At 45.1% G+C, this 26,329-nt stretch overlaps 1 protein-coding gene across 1 annotated transcript in view; it reads right to left on the bottom strand.

The window, feature by feature from the left end:
* The window catches only part of lnx1 (ligand of numb-protein X 1), a 370,671-nt gene that overhangs the window by 39,262 nt on the left and 305,080 nt on the right, over nt 1-26,329 (bottom strand). Inside the window, exons 8-9 of the mRNA XM_070870019.1 lie at nt 18,739-18,916; nt 12,000-12,231 (exon numbers count right to left, since the gene is read on the bottom strand). Coding sequence (XP_070726120.1) covers nt 12,000-12,231; nt 18,739-18,916 — 410 coding nt within the window. The remainder of the gene's footprint in view (nt 1-11,999; nt 12,232-18,738; nt 18,917-26,329) is intronic.

Below are 26,329 nucleotides of genomic sequence, written 5' to 3'. Positions count from 1 at the left end.
ACACCGAATCGTGTGGTTTTGCCTAAGGCAGGCAGGGAAACATTCATAAGCGACCTACACAGTACCCACCCAGGCATAGTAGTGATGAAAGCTATAGCCAGATTCCATGTTTTATGGCCCGGCATTGACTCTGACTTAGAGTCATGCATGCGCCAATGCAACACTTGCTCTCAACTGAGCAATGCACCCAGAGTAGCACCGCTAAGTTTGTGGTCATGGCCCTCCAAACCATGGTTGAGGATCCACGTTGACTTTGCGGACCCGTTTCTAGGCAAAATGTTTTTGGTTGTTGTAGATGCTTATTCAAAATGGATTGAATGTGTAATAATGTCTGTAAGCACGTCCACTGCCACCATCGAAAACCTATGAGCCATATTTGCCACGCACGGCCTGCCCGATGTCCTTGTCAGCAACAATGGGCCGTGCTTCACCAGTGCTGAATTCAAGGAATTCATAACCTGCAATTGGATCAAGCACGTCACATCTGCCCCGTTCAAGCCCGCATCCAACGGTCAGGCAGAACGGGAAATCCAAATCATCCAGCAAAGCTTGAAAAGCGTGTCGGAAGGCTCCCTGCAGACCTGCCTGTCCTGAGTCCTGCTCGGCTACCGCACCAGACCTCACTCGCTCACCGGGATTCCCCTAGCCGAGCTGCTCGTGAAAAGGGCGCTCAAAACAAGGCTCTCTCTTGTCCACCCTGATCTCCATGATCACGTCGAGGGCAGGTGGCATCAACAAAGCATGTACCATGATCGCGCAAACTTGTCACGTAATATTGAAGTCAATTACTCTGTATTTGTGCTCAATTGTGGACATGGTCCCAAATGGCTTGCTGACACAGTCATAGCCAAAGAAGGGAGTAGGGCGTTTCAGGTCAAACTTGCCAATGGACTGACTTGCAGAAAGCATTTGGACCAAACCAAACTGTGATTCACAAACAGCCACGAGCAACCCGATGAGGACATCACCAACTTCGACCCTCCAATACACACACAAGTGGCAACCGACATCACGGTTGACCATGAAACTGAACTCAGCAGCCCAGCAAGGCCAGCTGCCCAGCGAAGAACCAACCAACTCACCCACACCTGCATTTGTACCGAGACGATCAACAAGGGAACGAAAAGCCCCAGATCGTCTCACCCTGTAAATATGAGTACCATTGACTTTGGGAGGGGGTGATGTTATGTAAGAAACCCCAGGCAACCTGTATAATACCGTCACCAGAGGGCATCCCTTGGGAGCACTATATATAAGCAGGTCTCTCACGCTGTACTAGCCCTCTGGAGTCTGAATAAAGGAGCTAAGGTCACACTTACTCGTTGTCTACAGTAATCAGTTGCATTACTTTGTTATGAGCATAACAGTTACCTGACCTGACTTCAGGGCGGAGTGATAAGGGATGCCATGCAGCAGGCAATCTGACATTGCTTGGGATTGACACCGTGTGGATTAAAATCCGACCGGGGTAATAAACTAGGTTTACAAAATGCTCTGGTGCTCCAGTGGTCTTTTTGGGACACTTTTTATAAACTTAACCAAAGCTTATTTAAACATTGAGTGTGCACATAGTCCTGTCTGCCCCCTATAAAGAATAAAGGCTGGCACCAGAGTTGTGTGTGTACACAAACATACATGCATAGAGCTCTCTTCTTGGATCTTGCAATCTAAACTGCCAGCTGCAAATGGATACCATTAGTTTAACTGCACCCTGGAGATACTTGAAAATAATCACTGACAGTTATGGGGGAGGGAAGGTGAAGAAATGATTTAATCATCTGAATGATGCACTTAGAACATTTGGCTTGTATTGTATCACTGTATTTTTGTGTGTGTATATGTGTATTTGAGTCATTATATCCTGCACGTGAAGATAGAACTTAATGCATTCAAATACAGAAAGTACAGAATGTGTGCATGCACAATTTTTTTTTTTAAACTCTTGATACAAGAGCTCAGACACTGTACACAATGTCATTAATTTAGAAATACTTTTACAACCGTATTAGCCGTCAAAGGTGTTAACTTTACTGATGTGCCTCATAACTAGTGCAAAATATTGAGGTTCAAGGTGGTCAACTTCTCACGAGGGAGATTAGAAGTAACTTATTGGTGTAAATATTTATTGGAATGTGGAATGCTTTGCCGTAAGTGCTGAACCATGTTGAATTAATGGCAGCATTCACCAATGAGTATGGAGAGAATGCACAAAAATGGGAATGTTCAAAATTAGCCCGAGAGAGGAAATAAATCCAGCATGACCTCCTCCTCCTCTGCAAAACGTTTGTTTCTATAGTTTTCTCCACTTCATACTATGTATTACTTTGAAAGATCATCATATACAATGTGGTACAATTTGCACCAGTAACTTACACCTGTAAGTGGTTCATCTACCACACTCAAAGGGAATAATTCAATCAAATCAAATGCAGCTGCATGATCTGTGCAGGTTTTGACAACTAACCCTTGTGACAGCTTCATAACACTTCATTTTGGCTGTACATCCTGTGACAATTGCAGCTTCTCACCTCTTTTATCTCTGTTTGCAAATGACTGCACATAACAGGAGCAGATTCTAATGGAGGGAGGCCCCCCAACTTGAGACCATTATGTGATTGAGATCATTGGTCGAAACAGCACTGAATCCATGATGGTGAAGCTGAAGACCCTTCTTCCACCCTCCACCACCTCAAGCTGTTTCTTTTCAATGACTCATTCACTTACTCAACATCACTGAAGTACGCAGTGAAGCATAATACCTGTACCATGACTCATTCTGCTGTAAACTTCAAATAGGAATAGTAGACTATTCATCCCTCATGTCTGATCTGTATCTTAACTTTATCTACTCGCCTTGGTTCTGTAACTCTTTAATATGCTTGCCTAACAAAAATCTATCATGCGTCAGAACTGACAAAAGGTCATCGAACTGAAACCTTAAATCTGTTTCTCTCTCCACAGATGCTGCTCACCTCCTGAGTATTTCCAGCATTTTCTGTTTTTATTTCAGATTTTCAGCATCCGCAGTATTTTGATGATGTAAAAATCTATCAATCAGTTTTGAAATTTTCAATTGATTTTGTGTATAGAAGATCTCCACGAGGCTGAGTACGGTGAGCTAAACTTAGTGTGACCTTAGTCTTCTTTATTACAACTCCAGGGTGCCTAAACAACATGGCAGCCAACCTTTGAAACTGGCCCTGCACGTGTGTGTAGGTGACCATTAGGACTTCAAGAGTCATGCCCTCTGGTGGCAAGTATTACATAGTTACATATAGGCCCCCCCCCGCCCCCCAAAGTCTTCGGTACAAGTTGAGGCGATCTGGAGCCCTTCGCTCCCTGGTTAATTGTCTAAGTTCAAACCTTGGCGCGTTGGTCGGACCATTGCTGTACTGCACCGCGGCTGGTCTGACCGGACTGTCAGGAACGGTGGGTTCATTCTCGTGATTGACAGCGAGGTCGATTGCTGGTTGGGTGTGTGTTGGTGGATCGTCGATGGTGATGTCCTTTTCAAGTCGTTCCTGGTTGTTAGTAAATCGCAATTTGGTCTGATCTAAATGCTTTCTGCACGTTTGGCCATTTAACAGTTTGATTATAAACAGCCTATTCCCTTCCTTGGCCAAAACAGTGCCAGCAACCCACTTGGGACCATGACCGTAATTCAGGACAAACACAGGGTCGTTAACATCAATGTCACGTGAAACAGCCGCACGATTGTGGTACATGTTTTGCCGGGTTTCCACGTGATCAAGATCTGGGTGGACTAGGGAGAGCCTGGTTTTGAGGGCTCTCTTCATTAACAATTCTGTCAGGAGTACCCCGGTGAGCGAGTGGGGTCGCATCCGGTAACTGAGCAGAATGCGAGACAAGCGGGTCTGCAGAGAGCCGTCCATCACGCGTTTCATGCTCTGTTTGATTGTTTGGACTGCCCGCTCCGCTTGACCGCTGGAGGTGCCGCATCGTTGCGCAGCCTTTGCACACGTAATGCTTGAATCGACATTGATGGGCCCGATGATTACCCCCGCAGAGCCAACACGGTGCTAATGGATTCACGTTCAGCCCCGATGGCGGACTCTGAGTCATCACAGGTCTTGCAGCCGCAGGTGTATAGGCCCTGCCATATGCAGTTCTGTCTGCTAGCGATGTCATTTTATGCACAGCACTTGCCGGTGAGCTTCGATGTTGAGAAGATATCTGGTGTTATCGTCTGTGGCCATGCATGCCTGGGCAATCGCGATGGCCCTGCTCAGGTCTACGGTTTCGGCAGCCAGCAGCTTTCAAAGAATAACCTCGTGGCTGATGCCCAGCACGAAAAAGTCCTGCAGCATTTGCCCCCAACGCAGCTCCAAAATCGCAAGGTCCGCGAGGCGTCTCAGGTCGGCGACATAAAGCGCCATGTCCTGGCCAAATGGTGCGTGTAAAAACAATATCTGACCATGGAGATACTCTCCTTCGGCTTGAGGTGGTCCCGAACCAGCGTGCACAACTCTGTATATTCCTTCTCTGTTGGTTTTGTCGGTGCGAGCAGATTCTTAATAAGGCTGTATATTTTAGGCCCACAGCCGGTGAGAAGAACCGCCCTGCGCTTGGCCGCGTTAGTGTCTCCTTCCAGCTCGTTGGCCACGAAGTACTGGTCGAGACGCTCGACGAAGGCGTCCCAATCATCACCCTCTACGAATCTCTAATATACCAACAGCAGCCATGGTTGTGTGAAGGTTCGTATTATGTTACTCGTCACCAATTGTTGTGTATAGAACTCCACGAGGCTGAGTACTGTGAGCTAAACTTAGTGTGACCTTAGTCTTCTTTATTACAACTCCAGAGTGCGTAAACAACATGGCAGCCAACCTTTTATACTGGCACTACACGTGTGTGTAGGTGACCATTAGGACACCAACAGTCGTGCCCTCTGGTGACAAGTATTATATAGTTACATACATAACAGATCTAACCCCAACAGCTTTGTGAGGGAGAAAGTTCTAGACTTCGACTACCCTTTATGTATTGAGATGTTTCCTGACATCACCCCTGAACGACCCACTTCTAAGTTTAAGATTATTCCCTCTTGTTCTGGACTCCCCCCTCCAGAAGAAATTGTTTCTCTCTCTCTCTACCCTATCAAATCCTTTAATCACCTTAGACACAATTAGATCACCGCTTAATCCTTTATACGCAATGGATTACAAGCCGAGTCTATGCAACATAGAAACATAGAAAATAGGTGCAGGAGTAGGCCATTCGGCCCTTCTAGTCTGCACCGCCATTCAATGAGTTCATGGCTGAACATTCAACTTCAGTACCCCATTCCTGCTTTCTCACCATACCCCTTGATCCCCCTAGTAGTAAGCACCTCATCTAACTCCTTTTTGAATATATTTAGTGAATTGGCCTCAACAACTTTCTGTGGTAGAGAATTCCACAGGTTTACCACTCTCTGGGTGAAGAAGTTCCTCCGCATCTCGGTCCTAAATGGCTTACCCCTTATCCTTAGACTGTGACCTCTGGTTCTGGACTTCCCCAACATTGGGAACATTCTTCCTGCATCTAACCTGTCTAACCCCGTCAGAATTTTAAATGTTTCTATGAGGTCCCCTCTCATTCTTCTGAACTCCAGTGAATACAAGCCCAGTTGATCCAGTCTTTCTTGATAGGTCAGTCCCGCCATCCCGGGAATCAGTCTGGTGAACCTTCGCTGCACTCCCTCAATAGCAAGAATGTCCTTCCTCAGGTTAGGAGACCAAAACTGTACACAATACTCCAGGTGTGGCCTCACCAATGCCCTGTACAACTGTAGCAACACCTCCCTGCCCCTGTACTCAAATCCCCTTGCTATGAAGGCCAACATGCCATTTGCTTTCTTAACCGCCTGCTGCACCTGCATGCCAACCTTCAATGACTGATGTACCATGACACCCAGGTCTCTTTGCACCTCCCCTTTTCCTAATCTGTCACCATTCAGATAATAGTCTGTCTCTCTGTTTTTACCACCAAAGTGGATAACCTCACATTTATCCACATTATACTTCATCTGCCATGCATTTGCCCACTCACCTAACCTATCCAAGTCGCTCTGCAGCCTCACAGCATCCTCCTCGCAGCTCACACTGCCACCCAACTTAGTGTCATCCGCAAATTTGGAGATACTACATTTAATCCCCTCATCTAAATCATTAATGTACAGTGTAAACAGCTGGGGACCCAGCACAGAACCTTGCGGTACCCCACTAGTCACTGCCTGCCATTCTGAAAAGTACCCATTTACTCCTACTTTTTGCTTCCTGTCTGACAACCAGTTCTCAATCCACGTCAGCACACTACCCCCAATCCCATGTGCTTTAACTTTGCACATCAATCTCTTGTGTGGGACCTTGTCGAACGCCTTCTGAAAGTCCAAATATACCACATCAACTGGTTCTCCCTTGTCCACTCTACTGGAAACATCCTCAAAAAATTCCAGAAGATTTGTCAAGCATGATTTCCCTTTCACAAATCCATGCTGACTTGGACCTATCATGTCACCTCTTTCCAAATGCACTGCTATGACATCCTTAATAATTGATTCCATCATTTTACCCACTACCGATGTCAGGCTGACCGGTCTATAATTCCCTGTTTTCTCTCTCCCTCCTTTTTTAAAAAGTGGGGTTACATTGGCTACCCTCCACTCCATAGGAACTGATCCAGAGTCAATGGAATGTTGGAAAATGACTGTCAATGCATCCACTATTTCCAAGGCCACCTCCTTAAGTACTCTGGGATGCAGTCCATCAGGCCCTGGGGATTTATCGGCCTTCAATCCCATCAATTTCCCCAACACAATTTCCCGGCTAATAAGGAACCTATCCTCACAATTTAGCCCCTTCGTATCATTCGGGTGAATTTGTGCTGCACCCCCCCAAGATCTTCCGGAGGTGTGGTGCCCAGAACTGAACACCGTACACCATATACAGTCTAACTAGAGCTTTGTCGAACTGTAGCATAACTTCCACGCTCGATATTCCAACGGTTACCTGCAAGGTAGCATTGTAATCTACATCCCTCTTTGTCTTTAGATGTGGCTGAGAGTCCTGTAGCACAGGCCAATGGGCCAGACATGGCCAGTACTTAGCAGCACCCAGTGTCACTCATTTCAACCCTGGCAAATAGCTCAGTTAATATCTATTCTGGGGGATGTATTTAGTGAGTTAAAGGAGGCTGCACTGGGTGAAGGAGCAGGTGTTTGGCAACAAGCAAGCGCCTACTACTTGTATGCATCCTCCCTGTTGAGATCAGGGACATCTCAGGTCCTGCTTTTAAACAAATTTACTTGCTGAGCACAGGCATTTTCCCCACTCACTGAAGTCTGTGCCAGAAAACTGCAATTGCTGATGGCTAATGTGGGGAATTCACTACCAACATTTGCATAGATAGACAGACATTTAAATGTGTCGACCCTTGTGGAGTGTGGCAAATTCATGAACATCTGCTGTAGAGCATCAGCTCGCAGAGACCCTAATATCAGTCATTAGATCTCCCATGAATGTTCACAATGCTGCTATTCAAACGTGTGATACAAGATGGAGCAAATTGTCTCTTCGAGTTTCACTGAGATAGCCCTAATGGTTTCACTAATTTTGTCAGTACAGGGTACTATCAATCAAATATATTATAATGCCAAGCAATAGGAATAATAAGGCAGAGTCCAATTGTAGAGATGAGACTTGAGTTGGCATGGAGGAAGATGCTGCACCTCATGACTGCTAAACATCAACACCCCCAAGCTACCCCATTCCATTGGCAGCAGAGTGCAGGATCACAATACCCATGGAGGTAGTGATTGTGCCATCCTGAAACACAGTTCAAGGAAGTAGAGGACCACCTTATGCCCAAGAGGCTTCACTGAGATACAATGCCCCTCAATGCCACCTGCCACAAGAGGAGCACTTCGTAGAAGCACAAAGTTAGGATTTACAGGACCCATGTCATGCAGTCACCAAAGGGAGCGAGTGGGGTGGTAGCCATGAGGTAGACACTGTTACTTTTAGTGCAGCAAAATTTTAATTCCCTATTGTTCAGTTGTCTCCAAAGAGTGCTCATGCAATGATGCATCTCCAAGTGACAAGAATAAGATCCTTGGAACTTTATTTGAAGCTAAAGGAAATGTTTGTGAATATGTTTTTAGTGACAACATGGCGATGATAGACTGAAGTCTATGGGCAATGGGGAACTTAGAAGACTGTCTCATCAATAAAAACCTATTGTATGGCTCTAGTAGCGTATAAAGGTTCTTCAGCAGCAGGACCTCCTGGTTCCTGTTGCTTGTTTACTTTATCTCCTTGGATGCCCCTTTATGATCCATTGTTATAGCTCTTTGGAGTATGAAGTTGTGTAGCATGCAAGATGATCATGAAGACTCTGGGAACCCCCTGATCTGTCAAAGCAAAAAAGGTAACCTGGAGAAGTCTGCTGTGTATTCAATAATGATTGTAGTAGCTGCCTGCAGTTCACTATATTTCTGCTCTGCAGCTATTCATGGGTGTCACAGAGAAGTAATTATCTGAATGAGCACAGGTTTCTTTAGGTTCTAAAAAGTTATCTTGCACTCTCTTCATGGATCAAATAATGGGGGCATGGTAGATTGTCTTAAAATGACTGCATCATGTCTGCTACCTATAAGTGGGCATTGGCCTGTACTAATGACACTGATGAGCAGAATGCTAAAGGGGTAGCCTTTACGTTTCATGAAGGTATAACCATTGTGTGTATGAATCTGTAAGGCAATATTGATGCCACCAATTATACCCTGCACTTTAGCAAACTCTGCTATTTAGAAAAGTGTGGGGCCTTTTCATGCTGTTTTGGGTTGGCCATGGGGAAAGTGCTTTACATGCTCATTCGGGCAAGGTATCAACCACCTACTTAATACATCTGTGCACTGCAGATTGACTGATGTTGCTGACATCCTCTGTGCCATCCTGGAATGCCAGCCTGAGGCATAATAGCCAAGAGCTGTGGTGAGTTTGACAGCACTAACAGCGCGGTGGTTATACAGGCGTTTTGGCTGGAGGTCAGATTCCAGTACGCAGTACAGTTCCGCCACAGCATCTCATTAATCACACTCTACGAAAACAGAATGGCGGGAGTGCGGAGCACCACGGAGCGGCCCGAAGCATTTAAACAGCAGAGCAACAGCAGAGAGCAGGAGAAACAAACTGAGTAAATGTGCACAAATGAAAGCCAAGTGATGACATGTTGAGCACGGAGGAGAGCTCCTAGGGTCAGTAATTCGTTTTTATTTAAAACAAAAGAAGTCTACCTAATTTTAATTCAGGCCATCAACAAACAAATACATTTTAAAAAAAAACTAGAGATGGCAGAGCAAGCTATGAGGCAGGACTGCAGTATGATGGAAGTTCGTGGGCAGCGACACTGTCCCGGATTCCTACATCTGGAGGAAATGTCTCTGCCTTGAGTCATCTGGCTCAGTCATTGAGCTGGAGTGTGAGTTATAGATGTTATAGATACTCTGAAACATAGGGGAGGGGGATAGTTTTATCCAGAACATAGTCACAATGCCAGAGGAAAAGCATGGGTTCAGGAAGAGGAGCGTGTGACTGCCAGGGAGCCGGGTAGAGGGGACTTAGGAGGGATTGATAAGGAGGTCTTACAGACACCGGTCCTGTCCAACAGGTTTGATATACTCACTAGGGATGGGGGGGATGGGGGTGAACTACAAGAAATGAAACAAGCCTAAATATAAACAAAACAGGAAACAAGAGCATAGGACAGACTAAACTAGTGGTTATGTTACTGGACAAGTATTCCAGAGACCTGGACTAATGATCCAGAGATGCAATTTCAAATCCCACCATTCAGTTAATTAAATACATCTGCAATATTAAAAAAAGTTAGTATCAGTAGTGGTGACCATGTAACTATCGGAATGTCATTTAAAAAAAAACATCTAGTTCACTAATGGCCTTTTGGGAAGGAAATCTGCCATCCTTACCTGATCTGGCCTACATGTAACTCCAGACCCACAGCAATGTGGTTGACTCTTAACTGGATACAGAGGCACTGGAGAGGATCTGTTAGGCCTGGATCATGTGGTTCTACCCCCCATCCTTTACATCTGCACCATGTTCTCCCCCTCCCCCCACCAGACTGCAGCAGTTCAAGATGGCAGCTCACTACCACCCTCTCAAGGGCAACTAGGAATAGGCAATAAATAAATGAATTTTTAAAAATGAGCGCATATTCTGCACAGCGCTCCAGGTAACCTGCGCATCCGGCTTTTCAATACAAAATCTGCACATGCGCGGTAGATTGAATGACCCATTCAGCCGTGTAGGGCCAAACCAAATTCGAGGGAACATTGATTCTGTGTTGGTCCTACAACATGCATGACTACATTTATGTGTTATTTGCTGGATTCGAATATCCCAATGTTCTCCTGGCCAGCCTGCCAACTTCCATCCTCAATGCACTTAAACTCATCCAAAACTCTGCTGCACGTGGCCGAACATGTCTGTCTGTTCTCTGAAAGCAGTAGTGTTAGCACTCTGAGCTCTGGAGCCTAGATGTCACAATGAATGGATCAAATTACGCATTGCAAAGATCTTGCAGGCAGGATCAATTTACACATTCTAGGCAAACTGTTGGATGTGTCTTGTCCTCCAATGGGACCAATCAGAAATTTGGTGTTGCAAATAGACACAACCGAAGGGAATAGAGGATTATACTGATAAGTTAGATGAGGAAAGGCAGAAGGAGCTCGAGTGGAGCATAAACAACAGTATGGGTTAGTCGGGCTGAATGGCCCATCCATTTCTGTGCTATATATTCTATGTAAAAGAATTCCTTGAACAAGTCTCTGTAAGTGAACCTCTGCCTGTAGATCCAAGTTTGAGGGCAACGGTGTTTGCAGCCTTATTTCCCTTTCTAAGACCACCAGTCTTTTTTCATACTTCCTCTGAACAGTTATCAAAAGTTTCTTTTATAAAACTTATTTTTCTCTACCATCTCTGTTTATCCTTGGAACTCCAGCATTCAATGTTCCCCTTTAAGATAAATTATGGCTAGGAGTAATCATCTATGTCTTGCAATCTGCTGTTTTTTCTAACCAATTAATCTAGGCTTTGTTCCCTCCCAGCCCACTAAAATTAGCTAATTTCCAGTCAAACACCATTATCTTTTACTTTTTCTTTATCTATTTTCAATGAATCTAATTACATTATGGTCACTATTTCTCAAGCGTTCTCCTATATTCAGGTTATTTTGTCCGAGAACCAAATCTAGCACTGCATCCATCCTACTGGATAAGGAAAAGGGATTAAGAATAATGTATATCATCATCATCATCATCATCATCATTGTCCCATCCACTGAGACAGCAACAGAAGCCAATAGCCCTTTTATATTAGAATGGCAAAATTTAATTGGTTGGGAACTTGTAGCTAAATGACACTATGTGGCTGAGCATAAGCAGTGTAGTTATTACTCTGATGAAATTTTGAAGTGAAAACTTCCAGCTGGCCAAATCTATGAAGCAGTCGAGCTAAGCTATGGACATTTTCAACAAATCTACCAATTTCTGCGAACAAGAATAATCAGTGCATATTCTGGGCTAGTAATTTAATACTAATCAGCACACAAGCAGAACCTCGCAAATGACAGCAGAACCTTTTATGGATACCATTCAGATTAGGCTCCTTCTGATGCAGACTGGATATGCTGTCTTCAAGATCTGCAGTGGTATGAACATTTTTGAACTAGATTAATATCTCGCCCTCAAGCATTCACATTATCATGATGTAAATGGGCCCAATCTATATTAATAAAGATATCAGATTGGTAATGTGAGGTAAAGCACAAAATAAATTTGTCACGGGTGTTTCCTATGTATTCCAATCAAATCCTTTGTACATCTCCGAGGGTAATAGATTTGGCCTGGCAACGAAAAGCTTAAATTAACAGAAATATTACTGGATACAGTGCAAAAATATAACATGCGTGCTCACCGAGGCAATCCTAGCCACATATTCCACGATGGTGACCAGTCATCTTCAGGCAAGTTGTTTTGATTGGTGTGAAGAGGCATTTGACTGTTGACATTGTCTTTTTCTGCCACTCTCAGTTCCAAAGCTTTGAAAACAACAGAAGAGGAGGCGGCACTATGCTTTATTATGGACACTGCTTCACTTTGGGTCATACCAGTTAGTTCAATGCCATTTATATTCAACAAAATGTCACCTAGGAGCAAAGAAAATATGAATGCAGGAATTCATTTTATAACTTTCAAACAGGCACGCATGTGAGTCTGCTTCAGAAAATATATATATTTTTTTAAATGAGTCTACTAACTATTTTCATTCAATGTTGCATAGTCTGGTACTGATGCAGGGAAAATTATAAACATACCCATTCCTATTGAGGTCATATTTGGGTAGACTTTCCAATACTAAACTAACAGTTTAAACACACACCATATTTCTTCCCTTTCCTGTTTTATGGGACTTCAATCATAAGCAGTCCCTCGGAATCGAGGAAGACTTGCTTCCACTTCTGAAGTGAGTTCTTTGTTGGCTGAACAGTACAATACGAGAGCCACAGACTTTGACACCGGTGGGACAGATAGTCGTTGAGGGAAGGGGTGGGTGGGACTGGTTTGCTGCACGCTCTTTCCGCTGCCTGCGCTTGGTTTCTGCACGCTCTCAGCATTGAGACTGGAGGTGCCCAGATGCACTTCCTCCACTTAGGGCGGTCTTTGGCCAGGGACTCCCAGGTGTCAGTGGGGATGTCACACTTTATCAGGGAGGCTTTGAGAGGGTGCCCTTGTAACGTTTCTGCTGCCCACCTTTGGCTCATTTGCCGTGAAGGAGTTCTGAGTAAAGCGCTTGCTTTGGGAGTCTCGTGTCTGGCATGCGAACAGTGTGGCCTGCCCAGCGGAGCTGAACAAGTGTGGTCAGTGCTTCAATGCTGGGGATGTTGGCCTGGTTGAGGACGCTAATATTGGTGAGTCTGTCCTCCCAGGGGATTTGTAGGATCTTGCGGAGACATCGTTGGTGGTATTTCTCCAGCGACTTGGTGTGTCTACTGTACGTGCACAACAGTAATCTGGGTTGACTGGCTCTCTCAATTACCTTCTACAGACAACCATAACTGCAATCGTGGATTCATTCCAGAAGGGAAGGATGGAGCATCCATACTCCTTCTGGCATTGTTATACAACATAGAATAAATGCCACTGAAATTTTCATTTTTGGATAGGGATTTGGTCATAATATTGTTATGTGCTAATCCAGTGATTCTCAACCAGTGTTCCGCGGCACATTGGTGTGCCGTGAACCCTTCACAGGTGTGCCGCCAAATTGTGTAAAAGTATGGTGGACTTTAGCTGATTTCACAATGAAACACAAACCATTTAACTGTGAAACAGAAGGGGAGGGGGAGAGAGACAGACAGACAAATATGTCATCTACCTATATGTATGACACCACTGCTGTAGTAAACATTGCCAATATTGACATAACTATTTATTTCTACTATTATCAAAAAAACTATGTTCTAGAGTTGTACAAGTAATAATGACAAGAGACAACACACACAAACAAATTAACTGTCCATACTCAGAACAAAATCCTTTGGCAAAATGTGTTCCCTTTAAGTACTCGACATCCCCCGCCCCCCACCTCCACTCCCAGCGGCTTACTCCCTCCCATTAATGATAGAGAAGTGCGAGTGCCTACCATCGAATGAGACTGTGTGTATAAGCGTGTGTATGTATATTTACGTTTGTGTGTATATGTGCGTCTGTACCAAGGGCGTAGCCAGGGAGGGCACTTGGGCCATGGCCACCCCCAATCCAAAATAATAGTATTAAATTGTTCATGTGAAAAGCTTAAAATTTGATGATTAATTTGGATGAAAGAAATGAAAGTCGAGTCTAACACATATGCAGTAAAAAAATGTAGTTTTTATAATAAAATGTCAAAAACTATTTAATTACATTTCACCACATTCTTATTTATACTTTGTTATTTTTGTTTATTGATTTGCAGCTTGATGTGTGGCCGGGACTGGCGGCATCTTTGACGCTTTGACCTGATACAGCGCCTATTAGCGGCTCCTTTGATGTATGCGGCATCCAATTTGACCCGGCCTAGCCACCCGAGCGGTTCCTTTGAGTTTTGAGAGTTGGCTTTTAGCATATTTTGACCATAGTCAAAATCAAAACTTCCTGTTCAACTCTAGGTTCGTTTCTGTCTGGACTCTCTGGAGTTTGGAAATTGGAACTCAGTTCGTGTCCGTCTGGAGTTTAGATCACTCAGACAAATAAATTTTGTCCCCCCACAATGGACAAATTCATCATAAGAAAACGTAAAAATGAGCAAGGAGATATCAATGACAGTACCACTACAATTGCTTTTTATGAAGTTGCTGAATTAATAGGCAGACAATGAAGCCTCAGACTATCGCTGAGTCACTTATTTTGCCTGCATGTCGTAAAATTGGCAAAATAATGCTTGGTGATGAAGCGGAACAAGAAATTGCAAAAATTCCGCTGTCTGACGATACAATTCGGGGAAGGATAAATGATATGTCATCTAATATTGAAGGAAATGTAGCCGAGAAACGTACAAACTCGAATTTTGCTTTGCAAATCGATGAGGCCACCGACATTAGTGGTAAAGCACAATTATTAGCATTTGTTCGCTTCATTCATGAAAACAAGATATTGAACCAATTTCTGTGCTGTAGATAACTTCCAGAAAATACTAGAGGTCAAGACATATTTGGTTCTGTGAATTCATATTTAGAAGAGTTGAAAATTTCATGGGACTCATATGTTGGAATCTGCATGGATGGTGCTCCATCAATGGTGGGATGTATCAAAGGATTCATTACACTCACAAAAAAAATAAGCAAATATATTATTCACTCATTGCTTTTTGCATAGACAAGCACTTGTTGCAAAGATATTACCACTAGAATTAAAGGCCCCAAGTTTCCACATGATTTGCTCCTGATATTTAGGAGCAACTGGTGTAGAACGGAGTATCTTAGAAATCGGAATTCTCGTCATTTAGTTTGCTCCAGTTCTAATCAGTTAGAACAGTTTCACTTTGGAACAGAATTTTTTTTTCAAAAGGGGGCGTGTCCGGCCACTTACGTTTGTTTTCAAAGTTTCGTCAGTGAAAACTTACTCCAAACTAACTTAGAATGGAGTAAGTGAAGATTTTTGTACGCTCGAAAAAACCTTGTCTACACTTTAGAAAATCAGGCGTAGGTTACAAATCAGGCGTAAGGAATGGTGGTGGGGGGGTTTAAAGGGAAGTTTACAAACATTAAACACTTCAGTTTTACAAATAAAGAGCCATCATCAATAATAAATGATAAATACATCAATAAATCAACCAATAAATCAATTTAAAAAAATCAATAAATAAAACATTTTCTACTTACTGACTGCAGCACCGGGAGCCCTCCAACAGCGTGCTGGGATGCCCCCCACCACCCGACCAATGTGTCTCTGTCAGTGTCTCTATCTCTCTGTCTGTCTGTCTGTCTGTGTGTGTCTCTCATTCTCTGTCTGTGTTTCTGACAGCGAGGGGAAGGGGAGGAGTGGGTAGAGGGAGAGGGGGGGGAGGAAATGGGGAGGGATGGGGGAGAAGGGGATAAAGGAGATGGGGGGAAGGAGATGGGGGGGAGGGAGATGAGATGAGATGGGGGGGAGGGAGATGAGATGAGATTGGGGGGGGGGAGGGAGATGAGATGAGATGGGGGGGAGGGAGGGAGATGAGATGGGGGGGAGGGAGATGGGGAGGAAAGGAGATTGGAGGGGGGGGAAGGAGAAGGGGGAGGGAGGCTGAACGGGCCGGGCCCGTCCCCAGCACCAGATTTACAGGTAGGTGGCGTTGGGTCGGGTCGGGGGGTTGGTGGGAGGGAGGGAGGTCGGTTTGGTTCGGGTCGGGGGGAGGGAGAGGGAGGTCAGGTCGGATTCAGTCCGGGGGCGGGGGGAGCGGGAGGCGGGTCGGGTCCAGTCGGGGGGGGGAAGGAGCGGGAGTCAGGTTGGGTCAGGTCCAGTCGGGGGGAAGCGGGAGTCGGGTCGGGTCCAGTCGGGGTGGGGGGGGGGGGGAGCGGGAGTCGGGTCGAGTCCAGTCGGGGGGTGGGGGAAAAGAGAGCGGGTGTCGGGTCCAGTCGGGGGGCGGAAGTCGGGTCGGGTCCAGTCGAGGGGGGGGGGGGTGTGCGGGAGCCGGGTCGGGTCCAGTCGCAGGGGGGGGAAGCGGGAGTCGGGTCGGGTTAAGTCGGGGGGGGGGAGCGGGAGTCGGGTCGGGTCCAGTCGGTGGGGGGGGGGGAGCGGGAGCGGGAGTCAGGTCGGGTCTGGTCCTCGGGGAGGGGGGGGGAGCGGGAGCGAGAGTCAGGTCGGGGGGGGAAACGGGAGCGGGAGTCGGATCGGGTCCGGAGGTGGGAAGCGGGAGTCGAGTCGGGTCGGGAGGAAGCAGGAGCTGGCCGTGGGAGGAGCCTTATTCACGCAGCCCCATTGAGGCCATTCGGCCAGGGCTAGGGGCTGCGTGCTTCGGCCCCTCCCACATAGCGCGCATGTGCAGAGGTCCCGGCACTGTTTTCAGCGCAGGGACCTGGCTCCGCCCCCTACAGCTCCTGCTGCGCTGCGCCGAGGGCCAGAGGACCTGCAGGGAGGTGGAGAATACGGAGGGTTTTTTTTTTTAGGCGCACTTTGTGGCGCGAAAAACGGGTGTCCGGGTCGGGACTGCGCCGTTCTAGGCGCGGCTCGAAACTTGGACCCAAAATCTGTGTAGATCAAGTTGTTAATATTGTAAATTAAGACCTTTAAAAACTCGCTTGTTTAAACAGCTCTGCAAAGCTATGGATGCACAGCACGAATGCTTACCTTTGCATACAGAGGTAAGATGGCTTTCAAGGGAAAAAGTCTTGTCATGTATTTGAACTTAAAGAAGAATTGTCAGTATTTTTTGAAAGAGAAGGAAACGATACCTTTTGCAAATATCTGAAGAGTGAAATGTGGTGTGCTAAGTTAGCATATTTGGCAGGTATATTTAATTGTCTTAACAGCATTAATACCAGTATGCAAGGGCGAAATGAAAACATTCTCACCTCTACAGACAAGCTATTAGCTTGTCAGAAAAAAAAATTCTATCTGGAAAAAGAGAGCAACAGAAAAAAAGTCTTGAAATGTTCCCTTTAATGCCAAACCACAGTATTAAAAAGGTTGCTCCTATCATGATAGAGCATTTGACATCACTGGAAGACAACATCAAAAAATATTTTCCATCTTTGGATGTAGAGAAGTATGATTGGGTAAGAAATCCATTTTCTCCAATTAGTACATCAGATTTTGATTTTACATTGCAAGAAGAAGAATTGACTTCTATTTCTACAGACCGCGGTCTTAAAATGAAACATTCAGATATGTCTCTTGATGCGATCTGGATTTCTATTAAAGAAGAATATTCTGCAATATCAAAAAAAGCCTTGATAATTCTGTTGCAGTTTTCAACATCATATCTCTGCGAATTAGGATTCTCAACTCTTACGAACATCAAATGCAAAAAACGGGAAAACCTTAGCGAACTTGAACACGAAATGAGAGTCCCCTTACCGGTTATATGCCCTAATATTAGTGACATAACTAAAAAAACGTCAGGCTCAAGTATCACATTAAAATACTAATTAATGTATAATTAACATGAGGAATTGTTATTATAGTTTATTATTTTGTTTCTTTCAGAATAAAAAATAATTAATAACATACATGTACAATGTTGTATATCTTCATATACTGTGATTAATAAAACGTTTTTGAAATTTTCTGAAACTGGCTTTTTTTAAACCTATGTTCACTTATTAATCCCTTCCGCCAAAAATTCTAGTGTTCGAAAATGTGCCGCGAACACAAAACGGTTGAGAACCACTGTGCTAATCTAACAAAAAATAAGGAAAAGGATTGGGGTAGCCAATCAAGAGATGATTACTTTGGATTATATGAATTACTGGGCAGTCTGATAAATTTCACCTCAGGTGGTTGGAAATCTGGATCACTTATAAATACATGATGAATAAACTTAGAAATACCAGACCTCTAAAGAGCAGAATTATGGCAACGGGTCAGAATTAGGGGCACATCCTGGATCTGCTGAAATTCCAGCCCATCTAACTTAAAGTACAAATTTTAGACACAGCTTGCAACTATGAAACTTCTCCCCTTCCTCACTTACATCCCAACAGCATTTTGGGAGCGGGTCGGTTCATTCCGGATATAACCTGGACATTTTAAAAGGGATTGATCACCTTCGAAATGCTGTCCAAAGTTCCCTGCAGGGGAGAGAAGATTATTTTTTTTTAAAACCTTTTTATTTGGCTAATAAGGGCCTAAAGCTCCCGCTCGCTAAATGGCCTGGTGCAGTTTGGGACGGGATGGGATGGTGGGTGGAAGTCGAATCTAATTGCACTTTCACCCCCTCTGAAAACTTTGGTGAATTTCCTACCCACAGTCTCTTAAAATACTCCAATCGAGAGTTATCAAAGATGGCGTTGAAAATAAATTGAAATTATTATAAATTAAAAAAGAAAGTATTAATTTGAACCGCAACGTCAAGAATCTAGAAACAACAGATTCATACACATATAATAAATGCTAAATGAACACATGATTAAACGTCAAATAAATAGTGTAAAATATACAATTGTATAAATAATTTGCAACAAGCTCTTGGTTACCATTTTTTATTCTTCCATCATTCCCCAAGCATCCGTCACGATGTACATTGGTAACATAGATTGGTAGATCCCAACCTTTGCTTAGCAGGCCTCCTGATACTGTCATTCCCAAGGACTCGGGAGCTTCTTTGCTAACACTGATGATCTTTTCATGGCATGTGAAGGCATGAAGAAAGTTCTAGAGAAAACACAGACAATTTGCTATTATGTACCATAATAAAATATGTCTAAATGACTTCTAATAGTAGCAGTTTTAGCCCAATAACCTAGCCCCATGGCATTGTTCCTTTATGAGATAGTAGTTAAAAACTATTCAATACTTACTTCCTTCTTTCATTGCATTTTAAAAATGTAAATATATTATTTGTGTAGTTTCTGCCAGGAGCAGTTATTCACTGTCACACTGTTTCTTTGTCTCTCCTGTATGCAAAGCGTGTCATCTATTAGTCTAATGTTTCCAGATGCCCGCTGTCCAGAATCAGCAATAGCTGCTAACATGAGCAGTGTGAAACACAGGGAAATATGGTTTATCAAGAATAGTTTCCTATACAGCTGAGCTATCCAGGCTACAAATTATGCCACAAATAGAAGGCTAAATATATTGGAACAGCTTCAAATACCCCAGTGGGTAAAGGCACCATTTGGCTCAGCACTAAGTCATACAGATGAGAAGGCTCCCAGTCCCTGGTCTGTGCTGAATTAACAGAATGATGCTACAATTGGCCTCAACATTTCTGGTCTGGGAAGTGAAAAACCTTCCAAGATCCCACTTCTGGTTACTGTACAGTAATCACTAATGGAAGTTTGCTTGTGTGGATGTCAGGTTAAGAAAAGATCAGGATTGGTTAACTAACCTACCAACACTCACTGTCGAGGTTTATAAATGAAGATTAGCCATTTGGGAACAATTTTCAGTGTTTGTGGAATACGAGCAAGCATTGGAGCCTTCAGGAGAGGCGAGGAGAAACAACACAGAAAATTGGGAGGAAAATAAACTCATCCACATTATCACCTGAAAAATTGCATGTACTAACCTGCAATGGAAATTCTACCACAGAAATTATGATGTATGAATAGTGTAATACAGATGTGCTATCCAGGCTACAAATTACATCACAAATGGAACATTGATAGGATAACGTGTAAATACAAGTTACTGGATAAGAAATATAGCAATATTGTAGCCCTATTAAGAGATTATTTCCTGATAATCTAGTGAAGCCTTCACAGTGCTGTCTTTGACATCCGTGGTATAAAGGTATGCACACCATATAGTGTGTCATGACAGATTTCTATTTTTAAGATGGACTACATCTGAGATAGAGTTATACTAGCCAACCTTACACAGGAATCTACTGTAAATGAGGAATCAAATCTTAGCAACTGCTACTGTTGCACATCAGGTTACTAATACTTTTTGGGTTGCTCTGCATCAAGCTATATTGATTTTGCAACCTTCACTCGACCAAAAGCATCAAGGAAACCTTCTGTGCTGATACAGCACAGGAGGCGGCCATTCAGTCCATCGTGCCTGTGCCAGTTCTTTGGTAAACCTACTCAACTAGTCCCATTCTCTCGCTCTTTCCCCAGAGCCCTGAATTTTTCTTCCACATCAACTATTTATCAATTCCCTTTTGAATGTTACTATTGAATCTGCTTCCACCACCCTTTCAGGCAGTGCATTCCAAATCACAACAACTCACAAAGTAAAAAAAGTTTCCTCAATTCGCCTCTGGTTCGTTTGCGAATCACTTTAAATCTGTGCCCTTTGGTTACCAACCCTTCTGCCACTAGAAACAGTTTCTCTTTATTAACTCTATCAAAACCATTCACAATTTTGAACAACTCTATCAAATCTCCACTTAATCTTCTCTGCTTTAAAGTGAACAACCCCAGTTTATCCAGTCTCTCCACATAACTGAAGTCCCTTATCCCTGCTACCATTTTGGTAAATCTCCTCTGCACCCTCTCCAAGGCTTTCCCATCCTTCCGAAAGTGCGGTGCCCAGAATTGGACACAATACTCCAACTGGAGCCTAACCAGTGAGTTATAAAGATTTAATATAACTTCCTTGCTTTTGTACTCTGTGCCTCTATTAATGAAGCCAAGGATCCCATTTGCTTTTATAACAGCCTTCTCAACTTGTCCTGTCACTTTCAAAGATTTCTGTACATACATCCCCAGGTCTCTCTGTTCGTGCACCCCCTTTAAAATTGTATAATTTCGTTTATATCGCCACTCTTCATTCTTGCTAACAAAATGTATCATCTCACACTTCTCTGCGTTAAATTTAATCTGCCATGTGTCTGCCCATTTCACCAGCCTATGTCCTCCTGAAGTATGTTACTTTCTTCCTCATTATTTACTACATTTCTGAGTTTTGTATCACCTGTATACCCATGTGAGTTTCATATCACCTATATACCAAAGTCCATATCATTAGTATATATTAAAAAGATAGCTGTGTCAGAAAATCACAGTGCACCCTGATATGTCCTTACTGTACAATATAAATGCACACGAGGCCCATACTTGAGAGGTCACTCTGTGACCAGTCCTTTATTAGCTAGCACTCAAGTGATGAAGGTGGGTGGAGCTTCCCCTTTTATAGCTGAAAGTCCAGGCTAGGAGTGTTTCCCACAAGTTCACCACCTAGTGGTCATTGTTCTCACAGTGTACAACTTAGATCAGTTTATACATGGGTTACAATGATGGTTGAATACATGACATCACCTCCCCCCCCCCAAAGTCTTATTGGGATCACAGGTTGAGTCTCTCTGGTGGTTTATGCTCCCTTGTAGAGCGCCTGAGTTGGAGCTCCAGTTGTTGGGCACTGGCCTGAGTGTCTGCTGCTTGCGGTGCCTCAGGCCTGTCCGGACTGCCCACAGTGACTGGGCTCTCCTCCACTCGGTTCCGGTGTTTGGTCACCTGTGGTGGAATGAACTCGACATCGTGTTTTGCCTCTGCTTCTTCTATGGGGTTGCTGAATCTCCTTTTTGTTTGATCCACGTGTTTGCGGCAGATTTGTCCATTGGTAAGTTTAACTACCAGAATTCTATTCCCCTCTTTGGCAATCACAGTGCCTGTGAGCCATTTGGGCCCTGCAGCGTAGTTGAGGACAAAGACAGGGTCATTGACATCGATACCTCGCGCCCTCGCATTCCTGTTATGGTAGTCACATTGTGACTGACGCCAGCTCTCGACAATTTCTTTCATGGTGGGGTGTATAAGGGATAACCTGGTTTTGAGCGTCCTTTTCATTAGCAGCTCTGCGGGTGGAACCCCTGTGAGCGAGTGTGGTCGGGATCTGTAGGCTAACAGGAGGCATGATAAGCGGCTTTGTAGGGAACCCCCTTGGATTCTGAGCATCCCCTGTTTGATTATCTGCACTGCTCGTTCCACCTGGCCTTTTGAGGCCGGCTTGAACGGTGCCATTCTGACATGGTTGATTCCATTGCCTGCCATGAAGTCCTGGAATTCAGTGCTTGTGAAGCACGGGCCATTGTCGCTGACCAAGACATCCGGTAGACCATGGGCGGCGAACATTGCCCGTAGACTTTCTACTATGGCAGAGGATGTGCTTGAATTTAAAATGTCACACTCTATCCATTTGGTGTAGGTGTCCACTACAACCAGGAATATTTTTCCCATGAAAGGACCTGCGTAGTCCACATGGATGCGTGACCATGGCTTGGCGGGCCAGGACCAGGGGCTAAGGGGGATTCCCTGGCGCATTGCCCAGCTGGGCACACGTGTTGCACCTGTGAACACAAAGTTCCAGGTCTGCATCTATCCCTGGTCACCAAACGTGTGACCTGGCAATTGCCTTCATCATGACAATGCCCGGGTGCTCTGATGAGCACCTCTCTGCCCATCTGGGGCATGACTACACGGTTTCCCCATAGTAGGCAATCGGCCTGAATCGAGAGTTCATCCCTGCGCCTGTGAAATGGTTTAAATTTCTCAGGGCATGTCCCGTACGTGGCTGCCCAGTCCCCATTCAGGACACATTTCTTGACTAAAGACAGTAGCGGGTCTCTATTTGTCTAGACTTTAATCTGACGGGCTGTCATGGGTGAGCCTTCGCTTTCGAAAGCTTCAACAGCCATGACCATCTCAGCAGCATGCTCGGTAGCCCCCTCAGTGGTGGCTAGTGGGAGCCTGCTGAGTGCATCGGCGCAGTTTTCGGTGCCCGGTCTGTGCCGAATTGTATAGTCATCGCCGCTAACTTGAGTGCCCACCTCTGTATGCGGGCCGATGCGTTTGCATTTATGGCCTTGTTGTCGGCCAAAAGGGACGTTAGGGATCTGTCTCCAGCTCAAATTTCCTGCCAAACAGGTACTGGTGCATTTTCTTTACTGCATATACACATGCAAGCGCCTCCTTTTCTACCATCCCGTAGCCCCTTTCTGCCTGGGACAGACTTCTGGGAGGCATAAACTACCGGCTGTAACTGACCCTTGGCATTAACATGCTGCAACACACACCCAACACCATAGAACGACGCATCGCACGTTAAAACAAGTTTCTTACATGGGTCATATAGCGTTAACTGATTGTTGGAGCATAACAAATTGTGGCTCTATCAAAGGCCCTTTCCTGGCTGTCCCCCAGACCCATTCGCGACCTTTGCCTAGGAGCACGTGTAGCAGCTCTAGCAGCGTGCTTAATTTGGGAAGAAAGTTACTAAAATAGTTCAGGAGCCTCAGGAATGAACGCAGCTCCATCGTGTTATGGGGTCTGGGTGCTCTCTGGATCGTTTCCGTTTTGGATGCAGTGGGTCTGATCCCGTCTGCTGCTACCCTCATCCCCTGGAATTCTACCTCTGGAGCTAGGATGACGCACTTCGCCTTTTTCAGTCGCAGCCTTACCCGGTCCAGTCTGCGTAGCACCTTCTCCAGGTTGTGGAGGTGTTCTTCAGTATCGCGCCCCATGATGAGGATGTCGTCTTGAAAAACCACCGTCCCTGGAATCGTGTTGAGGAGGCTTTCCATATTTCGTTGGAAGATCGTGGCGGTCGAACGAATCTCGAACAGGCATCTGTTGTACTCAAACAACCCCTTGTGTGTCGTGATGGTGGTCAGCTTCTTCGACTCACTCTCCAGCTCCTGGGTCATGTAAGCTGAGGTCAGGTCTAATTTTGAAAAAGGTTTGCCACCGGAGAGCGTCGCAATGAGGTTCTCCGCTCTCGGTAGCGGGTACTGATCTTGGAGTGACACCCGTTTGATGATGGCTTTGTAATCACCACATATCCTGACCGACCCATCCACCTTGAGCACCGGCACGATCAGGCTCGCCCAGTCACTGAATTAGACTGGCGAGATGATGCCTTCCCTCAGCAGGCGGTCCAATTCGCCTTCTATCTTTTCCCGCATCACGTACGGCACTGCTCTGGCCTTGTGTACTGACCTGGCATCCGGGTTTATGTGAATCACTACCTTGGCCCCCATGAAAGTGCCAATGCTGGGTTGAAATAGTGAGTCAAATTTGTCCAGGATCTGTGAGCATGATACTCGCTCCACAGAAGAAATTGCACTGACATCGCCCCATTTCCAGTTCATGACAGCAAGTCAACTCCTCCCCAGTAGTGCGGGACCGTCCCCCGGGACAATCCAGAGTGGCAACCTGTTCTCGGAATCTTTGTGGATCACGACTACCGTGGCGTTGCCTAGCACCGGAATGATCTCCTTTGTGTTAAGTCCGTAGCTGTGAGTCAATCGGCGATAATTTTGGCCTCCTGGCCTTGGACGCCCACAACTTTTCGAACTGTTTGATACTCATCAGGGACTGGCTGTCCCCCATGTCTAGCTCCATTGATACTGTGATGCCATTGAGGAGCACTTTCATCATTATCGATGACGTCCTGATGTATGAACTGTATACGTGCTCCACATGAACTCGCTGAACTACAGCTTCCAGCGATTTCCACCAGTGTTCATTTGGCCTCGTAGGGCTTACATCGGGCCCGTCCTCCTCGTACATTAGCTTGGCTGCAGGCTTCCTGCACATATGCGCCGAGTGACCGCTAACTGTGCAATTTCTGCAGGTATATTGCTGATACCTGCAAACTCTGGCTGGGTGTGTGCCTCCACACCTCCAACATGAGCCGTTGTTGGAAACAAAAGGTCCATTACCAGTCGATCTCCTCTGACTGTCTCTGTGACTGTCCTTAAGTGCACCATTAACAGGTGTTGATGGCTCCATTGTCCCTTGCAATGGCGTGAATCGCCGTTCAGCTAACCATTGTCTCGGTTAAATTCCCCCTCTGGGTTCGACTACATGTTGGGGTATGTTCGATTGCCCTTGTCTGCCTGGAGAACTGTGTGCCGCTTTAACAATGTTGACTCCCTGTCCATTTGCTGCATTTGAGCCCAGATTTTTGTCAAACATCATTCTGGTCTCTTCCTCCCGAGATAAAAGTCTGGGCCATCAAGGCCGCCGTTTCCAGGTCAAGTCTTTGGTCTCAATCAGTTTCCTGAAAACCCCAGCGTGCCTGATGCCCTCAATAAAAAAACTCTCACAGCATCTCCACTCTGCATGCATCTGGGAACTTACATAAGCTCACCAGGCGCCGGAGATCTGCCACGAAGTCTGGAACGCTTTGCCCTTCTCGCCACCGGTGCGTATAAAACAGGTGTCTCGCCATGTGCATGCTGCTTGCCGGTTTAAAGTGTTCCCCGATTAACTTACTGAGCTCTTCGAAAGTCTTTTCCGCCGGCTTCCCTGGTGCTAGAAGATCCTTCATCAGGGAGTACGTCCAGGATCCACAAACCGTCAGGAGATGAGCCCTGCGTTTGTCGGCCGACTCCTGTCCCAACCATTCCTTAGTGACGAAACTTTGCTGTAGTCTCTCAATAAAGTCGTCCCAATCATCACCAACACAGTACCTCTCGTCTGTGCTGCTACTGGCCATGCTCGCTTGGTTTAAATCCCAGTTTCTCGTCGCCAATGATATGTCCTTACTGTACAGTATAAATGCACACGAGGCCCATACTTGAGAGAAGGTCACTCTGTGACCTTTATTAGCTAGCACTCAAGTGATGAAGGTGGGTGGAGCTTCCCCTTTTATACCTGAAAGTCCAGGCTAGGAGTGTCTCCCACATGTTCACCACCTAGTGGTCAATGTTCTCACAGTGTGCAACTTAGGTCAGTTTATACATGGGTTACAATGATGGTTGAATACATGACACACCCTATTTTCCAACTGGAAATTTTGAAGAGCTGGCATGTGCAGGCCACAATTGTATCAGATAATTAAAATGAGTCGCTTGTCCAAACTTCTGACCCGTGGTACACTGATTGCTTATTCAGTGGGTGCAACAGTGTTCCTGGGAGGTACACTGAGAAGTAAGCAGCTGTTACGGTCATCAAACTTTGTATTTTCTGATCAATTTTACTGAATATATCCCCCCCGCGCCCCCCCCCCCCCAATACATCAGTTGTTTTGTTGGGAACTCTTACATTTTTGTTTCTGTTTGCTACCATTATTTAACTTCATTATTCTTGGTTGTTGCATGCAATTAAGTAGAATGATATAAAGTGCTGAGCATAGATATTACTGGTCAGTGTCTGATCATGCTGGATGTTTCAA

Source organism: Pristiophorus japonicus, chromosome 2, assembly GCF_044704955.1.
Source record: "Pristiophorus japonicus isolate sPriJap1 chromosome 2, sPriJap1.hap1, whole genome shotgun sequence".
NCBI lineage: Eukaryota > Metazoa > Chordata > Chondrichthyes > Pristiophoridae > Pristiophorus > Pristiophorus japonicus.
This window is presented reverse-complemented; position numbering and strand designations above follow the sequence as displayed.